Source organism: Larus michahellis, chromosome 4 (genome assembly GCF_964199755.1).
Source record: "Larus michahellis chromosome 4, bLarMic1.1, whole genome shotgun sequence".
Taxonomy (NCBI): domain Eukaryota; kingdom Metazoa; phylum Chordata; class Aves; order Charadriiformes; family Laridae; genus Larus; species Larus michahellis.
In genome coordinates, this window is record NC_133899.1 from 82,146,800 (window position 1) to 82,166,057 (window position 19,258).

Here is a 19,258-nt window from a genome sequence, read left to right on the forward strand (position 1 = left end):
TTTCTCTCTCTAGCCATTATTTCAGTGTGTCAGCAAACCAAACCTGAGAACATGTCATAGCAGTGACTATTACACATCATATTCTTCTGCTGACAGCCTCAGTAGCGCAGATGCCTAGCCTCGTGTGGCAGCAGAGCTTTGGCTCAGGCCAGGGTAGCTGCGTATGGAAGATCACAGTTTCTGGAGTGGCTTACACAGCCCTGCTGAATTCTTTGTTGCAATAGCTGGCTGCTGCTTTAAGATATCGTTTGATCTAGATTGTTGCAGCTGATTTTTTTTTTTTTAAATATTGGTTAGACAAAAAGGAAGTAAATTCTAGCTTTTGATTGTTGACCATAGGGTTGAAATACCACTCATTACTTCCAAGAAAAGAAGTTAGAGTGAGTTTATGTACTTCTAAATTCTATAGATCTCAGAAAATACTGAATTAAATTAACAGATGTCTGCTTTTTAAATGTATGATTAAAAGCATCCTGAGTGAACAGTGAATCTATACCTTAACTTCCTTGAAATTTGATTCATTCTGAGGTTGCTGCCACCCCCTCCCCCCCGCCGAGTAGCTACTTACTGACTTTGGTGATGAAACGGAAGTGATACTGAATGGGAAGACTTACGGGTTAGCGCCAGTTTCAAAGGACAGGAATGGCTCTGTGCACCTCTGTTACCATTACCACTGGGCCTTACCACTGTCAACTGGCGGTAAAGCTGTATTTTTGTGCTTTGAACATACTGTGCATACTACTTCTCCCCTCCTATCCTGCAGAGATGCTGAGTTAAATTCTTATGTCTATCCTCAGCCTTGAAAGTGAGCACAAAATCATCAGGCAGAAAGACATCAATCATTATAATGCAAAAATTCTGTAGAGACCATAAAGAAAGCTTTTCCTCTATCCTTTCTTTTAGTAATTAAAAGAAAAGAAAAATAGATTTGTTTCTCTTCATAGCAGTTTATTTCTGTATTTGTGTAAATACAAACATTATAGGGCTTGATCCTGTGCATTTTGCAATGAGTACAGCCAAACAAGAGGCCGGAGTCACAGGGGTTTGCATCTCCTGTCTCTCCTGGTTTCTGGGTTGCCTTGGATGGCATAAGTATGATTTAGACAAGCTCCTGAGGGGCTCTGCACAGCTCTATGGACTATTTCAGCTGCCAGGAGCATTACTGTGCTACCCTAGGGCAGAGTATTTTGTGTATTGTGCCTCTCATGCCTATTACAGAGCTGCAAGGAAAGAATCAACCTCATTGTATAAAGCTGTTGCATCCTATCTGAAAAGCTAATGCAGTTTGGTGAGCAGGGAATTTAGCTGTGGGATGTGGAATTATTTCCCTTCAATCCAGCATTGAGGTAATGGCTGCAGAGGATTCAGTGTCAAGTTCACAAAGCCCATAGCTATGGGGATAGAAGTATTTACGAGTTAAAGTCCACGTGTTTAGAAAATCAGGTAGTTTGCAGCTGTGGATAAGACTAATCTATGCAATGGAAAAGTTCAGTATCATTAAAAGGGCTGCCCTCGGCATTTGTTTTTGCTGTATTTATCATATTGCTCTGAATCTAGAGGATATGCCTAATGCAGTGCAACGTTCAGGAAGTGTAATGATAGGATGAGGGGTAACGGTTTCAAACTGAAAGAGGGGAGATTTAGATTAGGTATTAGGAAGAAATTCTTTACTGTGAGGGGGGTGAGACACTGGCACAGGTTGCCCAGGGAAGTTGTGGATGCCCCATCCCTGGAAGTGTTCAAGGCCAGGCTGGATGGGGCTTTGAGCAACCTCATCTAGTGGGAGGTGTCCCTGCCAATGGCAGGGGGGTTGGAGCTAGATGATCTTTAAGGTCCCTTCCAACTTGAACCATTCTATGATCCTATTTCTGATGTGCATAGATAAGCATCTGTAAAATAGATCTCTGATGGTATTTTGTGGAGATTTGAGAGACAGTGGGAGGGAAGAGAAGAAATCTGAGAATGTGAGGGAGACAGAGTGGTTTAGGGAAGTTGGTGCTGGTGAGACGTGCTTTGGAGGGCAATGGGAATTCCTTCAAGCTGTAAATTGTACACAGATGTAACCATCTTGACTGAGAAGTACAAGCACTTAATCCACAAAGCCTGGGGGCAGAATGGCATGGGTGGTCAGGTCAGTAAGGAAAGGAAAGGGATAGCCTGAAGCGAGAAGGTGCAGTGGAAGACAAGCTGGCTTCATTACATGGCAAATTGCTGAGTGAAGGGAATTCTACCATCCTTTAATTGCAAGAAAACTGATTTCCACCGTTGCTTGAATGAGATGATGGAATTAAAAGAATTAATTAATTAGCGCCAGTTTCAAAGGACAGGAATGGCTCTGTGCACCTCTGTTACCATTACCACTGGGCCTTACCACTGTCAACTGGCGGTAAAGCTGTATTTTTGTGCTTTGAACATTGTGTTAACAATTAATTTGTTAAAAAAGATGAGTTCTCTGAAGGCGTATTATGTGTTCCAAGACAGGCTTCTGTCAGTCATTGTGTTTCTTCTTTTCATTGAAGATTAATGTGACCTTGAGTAAAAGGTTTCCTCCTAGGGGGAGGGGAGAAGAAGAACTGCAACAGGAAATTTGGCTAAGAGCATGCAGATGAGGTTTTTTCCCACTAAGAGGAAACTGGGCTGGAGTGGCCCTGTAACAAATGCAAGCAGAATGTTTGCAAATAGAAGCAATAGCCCCTGCTTGTGGCAGGGGCTTGTTACTCATGGCCCAGAAAAGTCTGAGCTTACTTTATGTATTGTATGAAGAACAAAATAATAACAGCTTAAAATGGGACTGGTTTTGTCTTTTTTTTTGTGGGGGCACAAAAAGCAAAGAGGGCATTTGTCAGCCTTATATGAAAACCTGTTCAAATTCTTTTAGTAGATGCCTTTCATAATAAATAACAATGAAATTAGCAGCAATTTCTTAGCATGATAACATTTCAAATAATAATAAAAAAATCCCTAACCAAATCACACCATATAAGCTATGTCTAAGGATTCTGTGTTTAGATACTTCATTTAGATAGTGAAAACGCACAAAAGCATACACAGGAATTAATTATGTGCTAGGGTAGGTCAAAGCTCAAGTCATTAAAACGTTCCAAAAAGTTGCATTGCTTCTAAAAAACAATGAAGAAAAAGCTGTGTGATAATCTAGAAGACTTTTGTTGTTATTGCAATTGCTGCTTACCTAAAGGTCAAAATATACTGGGTAGTTAAAAAAGGTAGCCAAAGTACTGCATGTTTTCTGGAAAAAGCATGAAAGAGACTCCAGGAAAGTCTTTTAACTGTCGGGAAATAAATATATTTAGGGAGAGGGAGGAGGGGGGAAAAAAAAAGGAAAGGAAAATTTTGGTTCTCAGAGAATAAGCCTGATGTGGTTAGCTCAGCTACGGAGCTGTGTGTGTAATATGCTTGTGGGGACTGGAGAAGATTTCACAGGAGCTTACTGAATTGCGGGGGCACACTTGGGACAATTATTTTTCAAAGGGAAGCAGAACTTTAAAAGAAATGTGGTTATTCCTGTGTCATGTGATCCTTGCATACAAGCAAACAAAACGTCTCCTTGCTTTCCATCCCTGCCCTCCTAACAGTAGTCAATTCATGTTGATTTAAATAAAGAGGAAGTGTTGGGTTTTGCTTTTTTTTAATCTCATTAATTCCAGTAGCTGAGCCACCACTGGAACTACTGCATTCTGAAATTCAATAAATTACACTTATTTAGGTTCCCTATACCTGGTATTCTATGCTTATGACTTGCTTTTCCTGAATGTTAAGAGCTTATAGCATCTATTAACTGTTATTTCAGTCTCCTATAGAAGCTGACCAAGCCTACTAGTTTGTAGTATTTCACTGGTCCAGGAAGAGTTTATAGTAAACAATATTTGTTTCTAAAAGAGAAGACCTTTATTAACCTGAGTAAGCATACATATAATGCACTTGGGTTCAAACGTCTATACAACTACGCTGAGGAGTGTAATAATATGTTAAGCGGAGCTGCTTTTACTATTTTAGACACAGCATTGTTTACTGTGGATTAGTAATGTACTTCATGTTGTGTACTTCAAGACAGTAATATGTTTCTTGCTTTTTCATTTAGCTTTAAAGTGTCTAGCATATTTGAACTAGGCAGCGATTAACAATTAAATGTTAATATTTATATCCTGGTCTTTAGTCATGCTATTAACATTCACATGGAGACAGATGTACCCTTAGAAGGCTGCAACTACTTCTGTATGTATAAACTGCAAATTAAATGACTATATGCACCAAGTAAAACATTGGCATTTCTGTGGGCTGTACGTCATAGCATAAGATGAGGTTTACTTTGCAGGAGCATGGCTGTTACTTACTCAGGTGCTCCAGGATCTTTTTCCTACTGATCCTTAAAAGCAGATCAGGATGTCAACTATTTTTGGTGTTGGAATCTGAAAGCTGCAGACATAGTCACTATGCAAAGGGGAACGCGCTGGTCTCGTGTCGTATGTGTCCATGTTTGCAGTTTCTTGGACAGAGGAGTCCTGGATGAGAGCCCTTGCTGAGATGTAGGTTCAGTGGTGCCTTACAGCTGGTTTATCTGAGAATTCCTTCTCATGTGACTTCCTGGATACAGGCTACGTTGGTCTTGTTGGGAGAGTGTCCCTGGGAATGCTTAGTTACTTGCATTTTAAAAAGCACAGTGCAGTGTGTTCAAACTGTTCCAGTGTAGTAAGTATCTTTAGGAACTTGTATCTAATGTCAGCATCCAACCTTCGGATCTTGTTATGTCATTGTTTGTGAGATTGAAAAGCCCACTGTCTGTCTTATGGTCTCTTCTGGAGGTACAAATACCTGTGTACAGTTGATCAAATTAACTCTCAAATTGCACCTTGAAAGTCAAACAAGTTTCATTTTTACAGTGATGTGGCAGTGTGGATTTTCCAGCTCCTATTTCTTTTTGTGACATTTAATAGGATTGTTGTCAGTATTTGGTTTATTTAAACTTTTAAATGTAGACAGCAAAACTAGGTGCATTCTGACAGCTGCATTACCAATGTTATGCAGAAGCAAGATTATTTTTTATTTCTGCTTTGAAGCTCCTTTCTTACTCTGTATGAGGAGTTAGGGCAGCCCTTTCCACTACAGTTTCACATAAGACTTCATGGAAAAGCGTTACTCACAATGATTCTAAACAATCTCCTACCAATATGTAGGACAGTACTGTGTGGTGCTTTTTAGACTTATTATCTGAACCATCCTGTCCCTGTTATACGTCATCTTGAGACTTGCATTACAAACTGTCTTGATTCCTACTCCTTTGGCAGAACCATTCTGCCAGTTGGTCTTGTAAGACTTGTCTCCAGTTCACGCACAAGGCCAATGTTAGACATAGTGAAAGCTGGTGATTGCTTCTAACCACATGCCTGCGCGCACGGCCATCTATGTGCAGGTAGGGCCTGGGCTGGAGGAAAACGGGAAGTTCAGCAGACAGGCTGCAGCACTGCCGCTTCGGGGTAAGCTGAAACTGCTTCTGCAAGGATTTGTCAGTCTGAACTTGAAGGCAGTTTCAGAGTCTGTCAAGCTGTCCCCAGGGCTGTTGTGCTCATTGTCAACTGTGAAATCTAATCAGAACAGTCGTTTGGTTTGTTTTGGTTTTAAATTGATAGGAATTTATTGGTAGAGTAACTTCACTGTTTTGCCTAGGACATGCATTAGGCTGCTTTGTTGTTCAATCAGAATTTCTCAAGGAAATTCAAAGCAAACGGACCCTGGAGCAGCAGCTCTGCTGCTCCACGCATGGGATATTGCTGTGCTGTTACATTCCTTAAGGCCGTTATCCCAGCTAAGGCCTATTCTTCCTTTTCACGTACTTGGTCCTTAGGACCTGCAATTAGTATTACCTGTCTTTTCAAACAAGAAGTAGTTGGGGAATATACCTGGTTTTCTTCTATACTTTATGGGTGTAGTTAAGATAATAAATCCTTGACTGCAAGGAACTGCAACAGATTAATTTTACGTACCTGCTGGAGGCACCTAAGGAATTACACATATTGAAGGGAAAACCTAAATCAACAAACCAACTCCCAGGTCTCATCAGTTGTTTCTTTGGTTTATGTTCTAATACAGGCTGCTCAAATAGCAGTGCAAACTTCTGAGCAATAGAAAAGCGTACCTGTGGAAACCATCTGGTTCTTGTCAGGAAACGTAATCTGAACCCAGGTTCTCCGATTTGCACTTATAATGTATCTTAACTTGTTGAAAGTGTTCTTATTTAAATAGGAAACTATTAATAATTGAGGGCTATTTTATTTATAGTTCTGCTTATTGAATAATCCCTTCAACCCAAAACCTCAGGGTTCTAAAACATTTTGACTTGCTTAGGCACTAATCCATTTTTTACTTAAGGAATATTTTAGAAGGCTTTAGTCATTGTTGTCACTGACATAGATACTTTGCTAATTTAAGTTTATCCATATGAATGATGAGCATGATTAACCTTTTGATTTTAGGTTGATACTCATATCCACGCTGCTGCTTGCATGAACCAGAAGCACTTATTGAGGTTTATTAAGCACACGTATCAAACGGAGCCTGACAGGATTGTTGCAGAGAAAAAAGGCAAGAAGATGACTTTAAAGCAAGTCTTTGAAAGCCTTCACATGGACCCTTATGACCTCACTGTAGACTCTTTAGATGTCCATGCAGTAAGTTTATTAAAATGACAAAATAAACGAGAAAAAGCTAAGTTTTCTAAGTGTGAAATTCTGATTTGTGCAGTTTTTGCATGATAACATATTAAATCAGAATTTGAATTAATACGTTACTTTGCATGTTTGAAGGAAGTTAGAATAGGCTTTTTATTTTTCTGTGCCTTTTATTGCTAGGCAATTTATTTTATAAATTATTTTGTGTACTTAAACCCATGGTTATTTGTTTTTTTTTCCTCTCCAGGGTCGTCAAACATTTCATCGATTTGACAAATTCAATTCCAAGTACAATCCAGTTGGTGCCAGTGAGCTGAGGGACTTGTATTTGAAAACTGAGAACTACATTGGTGGCGAATATTTCGCTCGTATGGTCAAGGTAAATAAGTGTCAAGCTTTTCCAGCTGTAGAGAAATGAAGGTTTGTAAAAGATTTGTAATGCCACAATTGTACCTACAGCTAACACTATGGTTAAACGATTCCAAGTGTTGGACTTGCTGTAGCAATTCGTCAGAGACAGACCTCTGCTAAGTCAGCCCTTGCTGCTTTCTAAATAATTTTATGACTTAGAAACTCATACGCGTAACCTGTGTATGAGTTCAAAGCAGAGTTGTGTGCTGTTTCAAACTAATGGAGAGCAGCCAAGTGTCAATTCACTGGCTTAATATTTTGTTAGGATGTAGCTGGCTCGTGGTAGCTGCTAGGGAAGTGCCTCTGCATAAATCTATCTCTGCACATGCATGCACAGGCTTCAAATTAATTTCTTACAACAAAAGAATTAGTAGTTTTCATGAACTAGATGTCAGATCTTAGATGTAGAGAAGTGCTTGTCTAAATTTAATAGCCTTAAAATTGCTTACTACCACAGATTCTGGGTCAGATTCTCCTTTGGTCTGCATATTTTATGTAGTCGTTTACTGCAGTTTAAATAGTATGATTCTGATTTACCAATTTTAAACATGTCTTACAAAAGTGCTAGTAAGAACTGCACAAGAATATTGTCCTCTAAATCTGGGTGTTACAGTTAGCTATACTCAAATGATATCTGAGGTGGCTTGCCAGGAGAATATTTAGATGCCTAAAAATAATGGATTAATAGACAGGAGATTCCCTTTATCTTTAAAGGGTGACAATACAGTTATGTCTGGTCTGAGGAAAAGACAATGATAAATATACTACTAGCTGTAAATGATCTTCAGTGTCCTTATTAAAGCAAATATATTTATTACTCAATAGGAAGTAGCCCGTGAACTAGAAGAAAGTAAGTACCAGTATACAGAACCCCGCTTATCCATTTATGGACGGTCTCCAGATGAATGGCTGAACTTGGCAAAATGGTTCATTAAGCATAAAGTTTACTCCCCTAATATGCGCTGGATAATTCAGGTTCCCAGAATCTAGTAAGTAATCAGGAGCTCTTGGTAATTTTAATAGTTTGAAATCATACCAATGATTTGTTTTAATTTCTGATATTTTTTAGATGGTTTATGAGCTGTCCTGTAGTTCTATTTATAAGCAACAGCCTGGGAAATTTATTCTTGACCATTCCTGCAGTTTTCCTGACAGTCTGGGGGTGGAAGACAGGAGATGGGGTTTGACTCTACTCTTTATAAAGTTATTCAAAACTACTGTGTATTATTTGTAAGTCTGAAGATACTAAAACCAAAAATTACAACTGGGTGAAATTAAACTGCATTCAAAGGCAAGTTAAAATATGATTTAGTAATGAAAATAAATCCACTCTTGAATTCCATAGAGGAGTAGAAAATGCTCTGTAAAACTGTTATCATCAAACTTCCTCAAGATCAGTGACTAAATGACAGTGAGCTTGGAAACGAAACCCAGATTGCCCATTTGCAAGCTTAAATCAGTGTCAGTTTTTCTTAGGTGCTTATGCATCCTTTGGGTGTTTATTAAACGGTTCTTTGTTTCTAATGCCATATATTTTAATACAGTCTTCCATGACGATTTTGTCAACCTTAATAGTGGAGCTTCATATTTTGAAATCGCATAGTTGGAGTATGAGTAAAGAATGAGCTGTCATGATCACATATATCCCCCAGAGTGTGTTTCTCATTAGGGAGAAAGTTTCTCTCCTTTAACTTCTTAGGTACATAGCGGAATCAACACTTTAATTAAGTCATGCACTTAATGACACACTGAAGTGCTGTTCCTCTTTTCTGAGAGTCTCACTAAAGCAGAACATTCTACTTTCATTTGGAGTAGTTACAACTTCGGAAAACAAATCTTTCATGAGAGGTAATTCCTTATTTCCCCTATTAGCACTTGGATTGCTGTAAAGGAAGGGGTCACTGTTCTTGAGACAGCATCTACCCCTGCATACTGTCTCTATTTTTGGAGCACTTGGGAGCTTCAGCAGAGCCTGGATGAAGCAGGGTGCCAGGCAGTGCAGGAAGCAGAGCACAGAGATGATCCCTGCCCTGACATAAACTTTGAATTTCTGGATCCTGGTAGAACTGAAGCTGTAGAGTACGTGCAAATAACAGAAAATAGTAAAGTGAGGAAAAATATAAACTGGTTAAAGAATGGTTACAACTGTGTATATTTTTTTTTTTCCATTCAGTGACATATTTAGGTCAAAAAATATTCTGCCTAGTTTTGGGAAGATGTTGGAGAACATTTTTCTACCTTTGTTTGAAGCAACAGTCAATCCCAAAGACCACAGAGAATTGCACCTTTTCCTCAAATACGTAAGTATGTTTGGATTTTCTGTGTCACATGAAATCGATCCTCTCCTACTCATAAATTTTGTTTCTCCACAGCTATTTGTGGACATTAAAAAAAGCTTCCCTCTTCATATATTACTTGCATTATTGTTTTAAAGCCCTGACATACAATTTAATAAAAGCCTGGGTAAGGTCCTGTTGTCAGGTAGTTGCCATTTATTTCCTTTGAAACAGCTCAACAGCTATTTATTTTTCCTCTCAGTAATCCTCTCTATAAAGAATGACCGAAAAACGTTCACATGCTCTTATGCAGAGGGAACGTCATAACGCAGGATGTGTGTTTTGAGTTTGCCTCTGGGACTGGCCTCCAAGAAGGAGGCAACTGGAAGGAAGCGTTGTGTAGATCCTGATGGGACTCAGGAGAGAGGTGGGGATGTAGCTGCTGGGATGTGATTAAAAGAGATATTTCTGAGTATGCCCCCAAACCATAACTCTGAGGATTGCTGGGAGCTTCTGGCCTCCAGCTGCTTTTCAAATAACAAATCAGATGAGTTTCAAGGATTGTAATCTGGATCTGAGGGAGTCTTACGGGCCTGTGCCCCCCACAGGAGTCTGAAGGCTTTTGTGCACCTGGGCCTCCTATTTGTCTCAGCAGAAAAAAATGGGTGAAACTTCCTCTGAGAAAACACGTTATTCCTGCTGTCTGCATGGTATGGCAGGAGGGCAGAGCAGCAGGACTGCTAGAGTAAGGAGGGAAATGAAAGACTAGACGCTTTGTACAAGCAAGTCCTGAAGCAAGAGTCAACAACGCCAAAGTTTGCTTCTTGAAAACACTGATTTCTGTGAATCTCTTCTCCCACCAGGTGACTGGCTTTGACAGTGTTGATGATGAATCCAAACATAGTGGCCATATGTTCTCTGACAAGAGCCTTAACCCTGACCTCTGGACCAGTGAGAAGAATCCCCCGTATAGCTATTATTTGTATTATATGTACGTGAACATCATGTTGCTAAACAACCTGAGGAAGTAAGTAGTCATTTTTCTCTTTTACAAGCTTCCAGAAAGAAAAATCAATGATGTTGGTCTCAATCTAAGTCAGCGTCTTGATCACATATCTTTTGAAGCAAAGTTTATCTTGAATTATTTTAAAAAGTACAAGAGGAGTACATGAGTTATTTTGAAAACATTAACTGCAAAATGAATTCAAAGGAAATATTCAGAAATTGTAAAGGCATGTGCTAATATCTTCATTTGACATTTATGTATCTTCTTGTTTTGTGAATTCCTTAAACCTGAATATATCAAACAAAGCAAAAGAAGAAACCCCACAAAATTGATTTGACCTTTGCTTAGATTCACAGTGGATTTCCAAATACAATGTACCTCTTGGTAGCTTGTTATCTCCTGGTAATTTAAGAGATACAAACTTACGTTGTGAAAAATACTGGTTTAAGGGCTGCTGCTGTTATCAAAGATGGACAGAGGAGGACGTAATTATAAGCTGCATGTCTAGCTAACTTACTTTAGCATGCCTGCTGACTCATTCAGTTTTACTACTTTTGAGACTGATGCCTATGCAAGTAATGCAGGGAGTTATGATACTGACTGTGAGATCATGACTGTAAAAGCAGATTTTGGCATCAGGCTCAGTAACACCTGAAATTCAACTTGAGGTTCTGTTCCTGACTCACTGTGTGATCTGCACAACTGACTCAAATTGAGGCCCAGTAAGGTTATCCGTTGGTATTACAGTGTCATTGCTTACCTTGCAAAAATGTGGTTCATTATTATTTATAAAACGTTTTGGGATTTTCTTATAGGAGGTACACAGATTTATCATTTTCACAGGTCTTATCCAAATTAACATTTAAAATTTTACTTCTTCTCTCCTGCTGCTACCTCAAGCACTTCCTTCTCTACCACACTATATAATCAAAACTCATAATAAAAACATCCACTTTAAAGTACATTGTACCTTCAAAAAACAGGCCTAGTTGTTAGTTTTAGTTCTATAATGGAAAGGACACAGTTCAGCAGATATCTTTCTCCTGACTTCCTTTACATTCTCTGTAGTCTACGTTTTTTTTTCTTTTCCAAAGACAGAGATTCTGACAGAATTTACGAGTTTCTTTTCTACTTCAAGATCATTTCAACTACTCTTTGAAAATATCCCTAGATAATCACTAAATATTCTTACAGCGAGGTGACATAATGACACAGTTCATCAACGAGTCAGTATAACTGTTCACTCTGTTAAACATACTATTTGAGGCATCACAAGACTCTTTTATACTTTTGGTAGTATTAGTGAAGTCAGCAAGGATGGATTACATCCTCACATTCAGTGTTACTAAACATCCATCCTAGAACTGCCTTACACTCTAGTAGTCCTTGTTGAAATTCTTTGTTTTGAACATCTCCAAATACTTACGGGACATTTGTCTGCACTGAATAACAGGGTCCGCTTTAACCTAAAACCCAGCTTCATTTTTAATATAGATGATAAAAATAGTTCTAGAAATTATAGTGTGAAATCTATTGTAATAACTAACACTTCTAGGTAATCTCTGTGCTACTGAGGGTGTGGTTTTATGCTACACTTAACCTGGTGAGATGGCAGGTTGTCGTCACACTAGACAGTGTTAGCTCACCCTTGGCAATGGGCTTCCACTTCTTCCCTCATTTTGAATCTAGGAATGATGCAGCCACACGTTGCATTAGTTCACTTAGCTTTCTGACTGCCAGTTTCCTCACCTGAAATCAGTTAAATAACTGCTCACCCAGTAGCTAAAAAATTGCTAAATGAGATGTAATGAGGAAGGAAAGAAGGAGGAAGACACAAATATGTCAGGTGGCGGAAGGGGCTTGGATAAAGGGGCCTGCCCCTTTTGATAGCAGACCACAGGTAGGCTGGATACATGTCATGTCAAACTGTATGAGAATGTGTAACTTTTTTTTTTTTTAAATTCCCATATTAACAATAATTTTGTACAAAACAGATGAAGAACAGTGCACTTCTTGTTAGTGGAACTTGCTTTTAATCTCCTTAGGGAAAGAGGCATGTGTACTTTTCTGTTTCGACCTCACTGTGGAGAAGCTGGGTCTATCACACACCTTGTATCTGCCTTTCTGACAGCAGACAACATTTCTCATGGATTGCTCTTGAAGAAGGTATTGCTTTGTTGCTCACCTAAACTGATCACTGTCTGCTTGGACATCAGTCACTGGTTCAAACAGCAGTCACCAAATTGACTTTATCTGGGCAGTCCCAAATTAATTTTCTTAGCAAGTTACAAGTAATTCTTCGCTTTGATCAGAAATAAATAAGCTCAGCTGAACTTCCTGTTTCTTATTTAGCCTACAAAAATAAAACTGAACATTTTAAAGCTATGTCTTTATAGGGAAGATCAGCTGTTCAGATATGTCAAGGACTTCATGGCACCTGTTTTCGTTTACTCTAAGCAGAGCTAAAATTACATGGAAAAACCTGCTTAGAATTGTTACTACTCTCTGGTTTAGGTCCCAGAAGAATTTAAGGAAAGCTCTAAATTCTTCTGTACAGGGACAAAGGTAATCTTCCCTGATCAGATCCCTGTATTTCAAGGTTCATTCACAAGTTCATTAAGGTTTTGATTATGTCTGTCTAGAGTAACTGGGATCACTTGATCAAGAAAGTTAACATAGCTGTATAACACAGCAATATTTTTATACACACCTTGATTGTTGTGACAGGACAAATGTTATCATTCCTGGCATATCAGTTAATAAAAAAAACATCATGCAACTCATCCACAGGCCATTGTTTTGTAATTAAAATAATTGGTCAGTGGGTGGCAGACTTGAACTGAGTGTATTGAAGTATTTTGGAAAGAGTTCTCTTGTAAGTTGGATTTTCTGGTTAATATTGGAACATTCTCTCTGTATTTCTCAACATATCCAAGAACAAAGAAAAATTTTCCCTAAAATCACGTCTGATGTTACATTCAGCACCAGTAATTCCTAAAATTAGACCCAGACAGAGCACTACTAGGGCTGTATGTGACTGAAGTATTCTCCTCTTCACTGTCTCCTGCTTAGCCTGGTGCCATAACCTGGCATAGCAAGTAGTAGTAGTAGTAATAATAATAATAATAAAGAACAATGGCACTTGCTCGGTTCACAGGCTGGTTAAGCCAAAAATACTAATAAAGATGAGGTGACTACAGATTATTTATATTATGTGTAACAGCAATAGATGACTTCTAATAAATTAGAACTAATTCTGCTCCTAAAATTTACCTATTGGATTGCAGTTTTGAAAATAACAAATTGCTTAGCAGTTCTTACACATCTCTTACCTGTGACTTTCAGGTTTTGAGGGAAGGTATGCAGTCAGTATCAAATGCAGTGCCCTTAGTAGTCATATATACTTACTAATCTACAGTAATATTAGTTACTGTATTTTTAAAAAGATAGCATATATGTTGAAAGATGTAAATTATTTTTATAAAGATTAGTAATGCTTAAAATTCAGACTATTAAGTATTTTCTAAAGAAGTCAGCATTTAGCGTCAACCTCAACTTTGCTGTTTCTGTTTTATCTAAGGGAAATCCTTCTTTTTTTCATTATCCCATAGTACTATTAAATGCTGATTGTGTTTTGTTTTGCAGAGTCCCGTCCTCCAGTATCTTTATTATCTTGCACAAATACCCATTGCTATGTCTCCACTCAGTAACAACAGCCTATTCCTGGAGTACTCAAAAAATCCACTACGGGAATTTCTACATAAGGGACTTCATGTCTCTCTCTCCACGGATGATCCTATGCAGTTTCATTATACAAAGGTAAGAACTGCAAAAAGCACTTGTCTGAATTTGGCAACAGTAGCACATAGGCCCAGAATGACCTGAAAGCTATTTTATATCATTGCTTAGGATATCATGTCTTTCAGTCACTTCATTCATTATTCTTCCTCATTCTCACTCTACTACTCACTGTTAGGTTTCAGAGGGAAATGTCTGATTTCCTAATTATGTTTCTTTTGTACTCTTGCTTCTCCAGTGTTGGCTGTTGAAGTATAGAATGAAGGATGAGGCTGAAGGGAGGTTTGAGCCTTCATAAACAATCCTCTAGAGTGCCAGGAAAGTCCAGTTTCCTTACTAATAAATCTGGGGAAGTACATTACAAAAACACAATGTGGAATCTCTGAAGATGACGTATGAGCTGTTTGCTCAGTGAAATGAAACTGATTCTTGCCCTTGGGAGGCCTGGCAGGACTGAAGTGCCTGGTCACTGGTTTTCCTGCTCCAGTTTTGCGGTTGGCACTGACTTGAGTCATGCTGTGCCTTAGAGCGGCCTGTACATTGCTCAATTGTCTATGTTCTGAAGACAAACTGAGCTCTGGTGTGCTTCACCCAGGCTTGTTCTGGCCCATGACACGTCTCCGCTAGAAAAGACAGAGAGCTTTTGTGGGGGCTTTCTGCACGGATGTAATGCAGCACCAGCCGAGTTGCACATAGCGTGGGAGATCTCAGCTGTGACAGCCCACTAGAGTCAGACCCAACTTCCATGTGTGGAAGGTCAGAAGTGAGAAACTGCCCTGCTATCTGTGTAGTATTCATTAAAGATTTACGACAAGATCCTCCAAGGTGTTTATATACCCTGGGATCTCATTTGAAATTGCCTAATAAATGCCTCTAAGGATCTGGACTGCAGGCTGCAATTTCTCAGACTCAGATAACCCAGTGCCTATCACTTATTTAACAGTTGCCCTTGGGAAATTTGAAATAAACAATTCTGTTCGTTAGTAATTGTGATGTTAAAGTCTTAAATCTCTAATTTTTCACAGCTATCTAAAGAGCATGTATAAATGCCTTAATTAGTAATGAGTACATATGCCATTTACATCTTATTTACATATAATTTAATATTAAACATGTTTTGGTGATACAGGAAGCTCTCATGGAAGAATACGCTATTGCAGCCCAGGTGTGGAAACTAAGTACCTGTGACTTGTGTGAAATAGCAAGAAACAGCGTATTACAGAGTGGATTGTCAGATAAGGTAATTATGGCTGAAAAAAATCTCTTTTGTGAATGTTAGGGAGTGTAGGAATTGGGAAGTCAATAGCCTAAAAATTGAATAGTAAGTGCTTATGTAATATATTTGTGCACATTCCTGTCCTCTTTTCCAGAAATATTCACAAACCATCTGCTATGCAGTTGTATATTAAAAAAAAATATTAATGCTACCTTTTTCCTCATTAGCTTTGCTTTGGAATTCCCAAAACAGGCAGAGAGACCAGGTGCCTGTTTATACTCAGTTCTGCCTTCAGTCCCAAACCTTTAATTATTTGGGTGGTATCCCTTTGCTAGGAATTTTATACATCATGTCTTGCATTGAGTAAAAACAAACTGCCTGTCATAAGCGAGACGTGTTTTTGCTTAGAAGGGAGTACTACAGAAAAGATTCTGGTTTACACAGGCAGTCAGATCTGATTAAATTACTTTTTGGCTTTTAAATTCTGTACATCCATGGCTTTCTCTAGGACTTACTTTAGAGCATCCTCTCTTCTATGTCACTTTCAAACAAAACATTCCTCTCAAGGAGCTGGTACGTGAAGGGGCTTTACAAGTATATTCTGTTGCTTCTTCCAATATTCTCTAGAGAGAACTACTAGTTTTCCTCTTTTGCAACATTTAACTAGCAAAAGAAACATAAGCCTCTTTTTGACCTCTCACGTGAAGGATGTAGTAGTGAAGACCGAGCACTAGCACAAAGGGTTTTAGCAAGCCAGACTGAATGCGCTGCCGAGTAATTATATATATAAACTTTGGCCTTAAAATCGCCGAAACTGGTTAAGACTCTGAGGTAAAGTTCAGCGGCCAGCTGGTTGAAGCTGCTCTTTTTGCTTGCACTGGAGTCATTCAACTAACAAATACTCAGTTATACAATAAATCAAAGCAGTTGAGCTGACTTCTTCCTTTCTACGTTTAATCCTGTTCACAGGAAAAACAGAAATTCTTAGGGGTGAATTACTGTAAAGAAGGGCCTGAGGGAAATGACATTCGAAAGACAAATGTTGCACAGATCCGGATGGCCTTCAGGTACGAGACACTGTGCAATGAACTTAGTTTCCTGTCTGATGCTATGAGAACAGAAGAGATTTCTACTCTGTCAAAGTAGTACACACTCAAAGAATCCAGAACGTTTAGCAGGATAAGATGCTGATTAACATTGAATCATCTGTCTTTGATGCTACCAAGACATAACTGAACAGTACAGAGAAAAATAGAGTATCTATGGAAGGTAAACAGCGTTTGCTGTTATCTTTTATGGCATTATTCTCATTGCAAGAATTTCAGTTTCTACAACCATTAGGCTTTGGAAGATTGCTGTAAATATTAAATGCAAACTCAGAATCATGTAATATTTTGTTCCATGCTGCCTTCACTGTGCACTATATTGTAGTTTGGAAAACAACAGAGAATATTGATAGCGCATCTGTGATTCGCACGCTAGGATTCTGCAGATGCTGACAGTCTACATACACCTGGTTTTGTCCTGATAGTTCAGTAGCAACCATGGCATTTAGCACTCGTAAGTTTAACCCTTTATTCATCAGCAGTTTGTATGGGGTGCATAATTTTGCAGCTACCCTTTCATTCTGGAAGGTGTTCTGACACAGTTTTTATCTTAATGTTTCAGCAGTTATACTGGAAAATAAGAAAAACCAAAATCCTATAGTCTTGCTTAATGACTAATTAATTACTTCCTGTTGTCACGTAGGATGTCTGTGAAAAACAGCAGATTAATGCTTTTTAATCTCGTAAGTAGAAAACATGGTGTCAAAATCATCACTATTGTACATTGTAATAATGAGTCTAATTATATCATGAAAACTTTGCCTTGAAAGTTGAGAACACTTTTTTTATTGCTTTGTAATGGGAATATGTGGATATGCTGGTTCAAATTACTTGGAAATTTATGCAGATAATTTTGGTTGCATGTAAAGAGAAATTTTTTACTTGAACAAAGGAAGTGTTCTTATGAATCAGTGGTAGAAACTCCAGACCTGGGTTCTGGTCCTACTTCTGACATATTTTTACACATTTGTGTTAGTTTGTATTTTAGTCAATTAGAGTTGAATGAGAAATCAAACTATTTATACAGAAGCAAGCCCACTTGAGATATGTCATTTCAAATCATGTTATGTTAAACTTTTTATTTATGACGGAGCAGATAGTAAAATGCAGCTACTGGAATATGTATCACTTTCCATCTTTTTTTCTGCTTGATCATCCTTCTTAAGACACATTCAGAAAGGATTAAAGGTAATAATATGATAGCATCTATGTATTGTACATGCTGCATGTTTCACACCAAAAGAGACCTGAGGCAAGGGGCAGCAGAGGATGTTTGATGCCTGTAAGTCCAACATGACACATGTTAATTTGAAGGCCCGTAGTCCCTAAGGTGGGGCTGGAGCCTGTGGTTAAAGACCTGCGTATCTAATATAATACATAGAGAGGTACCTCAGAACAGTTAATTCAGAATTAATGCATAAAAAGCAAATAATGAATACTGGCCGATCAAGCCTCACTAGCACTAGAACCCTGCATGGTCTACTACATCAGATGTCTCGTGCCACTTGTACTTCTTAGGCCAGACCCTTCTTCTGGGGCTTGGACACCTGCATCCTTCCCTTCAACAGCTGATCAGGTCTCACTTTCCCTTGTAAATGCAGCCAGAGGTAGCAGTGGTGACATCACCAGTACCAAACAAATCATTAATAGCATAAATGTATAAATGCATTGAAGACACATGCTCTTGCCTCAGGCTGTGGCAGTTCAAAGCAATACCTACAAGGACACTTTTTTAATGTACCTGTTGTCCTGAATGGTGATTGCAGGGAAATGGCACCAAAGTAATGGAAGGAGGAATTCCCTGTCACCTCCGACAGCTCTGCAGCCCTGTAAGAGCCCCATAAGTGAGATTAAACCTAAAGCAGCCTGGAAATAAGGCCACTGCGAGGGAGACCGAGGCACAGGAATTCTGCCCATCCAGGTTCCATTACAGGCAGCCAGTGTCACACACAGGGAGCTGCAGTCGTTGCACATGTTCTTCATCCAGAATATGGCTGCAGGCCGGGTGGGAGACCTGACTTGAGCTCTTCAGTGACCTAGCCTAATGTCTGCAGTGTTCAACTAGTGCCAGATTTTGTATTCCTTGTGCAGCTAAAAAGTGTGTGAAACTGTGCTACGCTGATCAACTGTATAATAAAATTGTCCAAAGTTCTTAGTCAACAATGCCTGTTGGCCTCACTGTTAGAAACTTTAGCAGCTCATGTAATGCATTGTCAGAACTGGCGACTGTAATTTTCTTAGGATGAAGTCTGAAAACTGGTTCAAGCATTTTAGCTGCATAAAATGCAGACGTCTTGTTTTCATTAGTACAGCTTACTAATAAATGGTTATCAGCATAACATTGTTTACCTGAGAAAAGCATCTGCATCCAGGCTAAATAAAGAACATGCTTGGTTTGAAGAATTTAAATTGTAAGTGTTGTTTTCTGATAAACGTTGCTTTACTTGGGTTGTTTCACCTGAACAGTGCTATTAGTGCTGCTTTTGCTGTCACTTAGATTTATTTTGTTTTCTTTATGTTATACCAAATTCATGTATGTTTCATACCTTTTAAGCTTTCTTTACCTCAAACACATCAGGTTCTAATAAGTCTGTAGGCTGTATTAAAAAAAAAAAACAAAACCTGGATTTGAGTAGTCAGTTAATGGACAGTAATCAGGATTTTGACAACAATAATAACAACATACAAGTGGCCATGACCACAAGTTCTGCTCTCTGTGCTTCCTTCTGTGCTGCTTTTCAGGATAAATTGGGCTAATAGCA

The 19,258-nt window shown here is 38.7% G+C and overlaps 1 protein-coding gene across 6 annotated transcripts in view; it reads left to right on the forward strand.

Moving 5' to 3' along the window:
- The window catches only part of AMPD3 (adenosine monophosphate deaminase 3), a 34,659-nt gene extending 15,760 nt beyond the window's left edge, over nt 1–18,899 (forward strand). For 3 of the 6 annotated variants that reach the window (XM_074585993.1, XM_074585992.1, XM_074585994.1), the window contains exons 7-15: nt 6,489–6,683; nt 6,931–7,062; nt 7,920–8,083; nt 9,268–9,394; nt 10,234–10,397; nt 12,422–12,542; nt 14,022–14,195; nt 15,304–15,414; nt 16,360–18,899. In XM_074585993.1, the coding sequence (XP_074442094.1) occupies nt 6,489–6,683; nt 6,931–7,062; nt 7,920–8,083; nt 9,268–9,394; nt 10,234–10,397; nt 12,422–12,542; nt 14,022–14,195; nt 15,304–15,414; nt 16,360–16,536 (1,365 nt within the window). In that variant the 3' untranslated portion in view covers nt 16,537–18,899. The remainder of the gene's footprint in view (nt 1–6,488; nt 6,684–6,930; nt 7,063–7,919; nt 8,084–9,267; nt 9,395–10,233; nt 10,398–12,421; nt 12,543–14,021; nt 14,196–15,303; nt 15,415–16,359) is intronic. The other 3 variants (XM_074585996.1, XM_074585995.1, XR_012586858.1) reach the window with 2 other exon arrangements.
- Nucleotides 18,900–19,258: the final 359 nt, after the last annotated feature.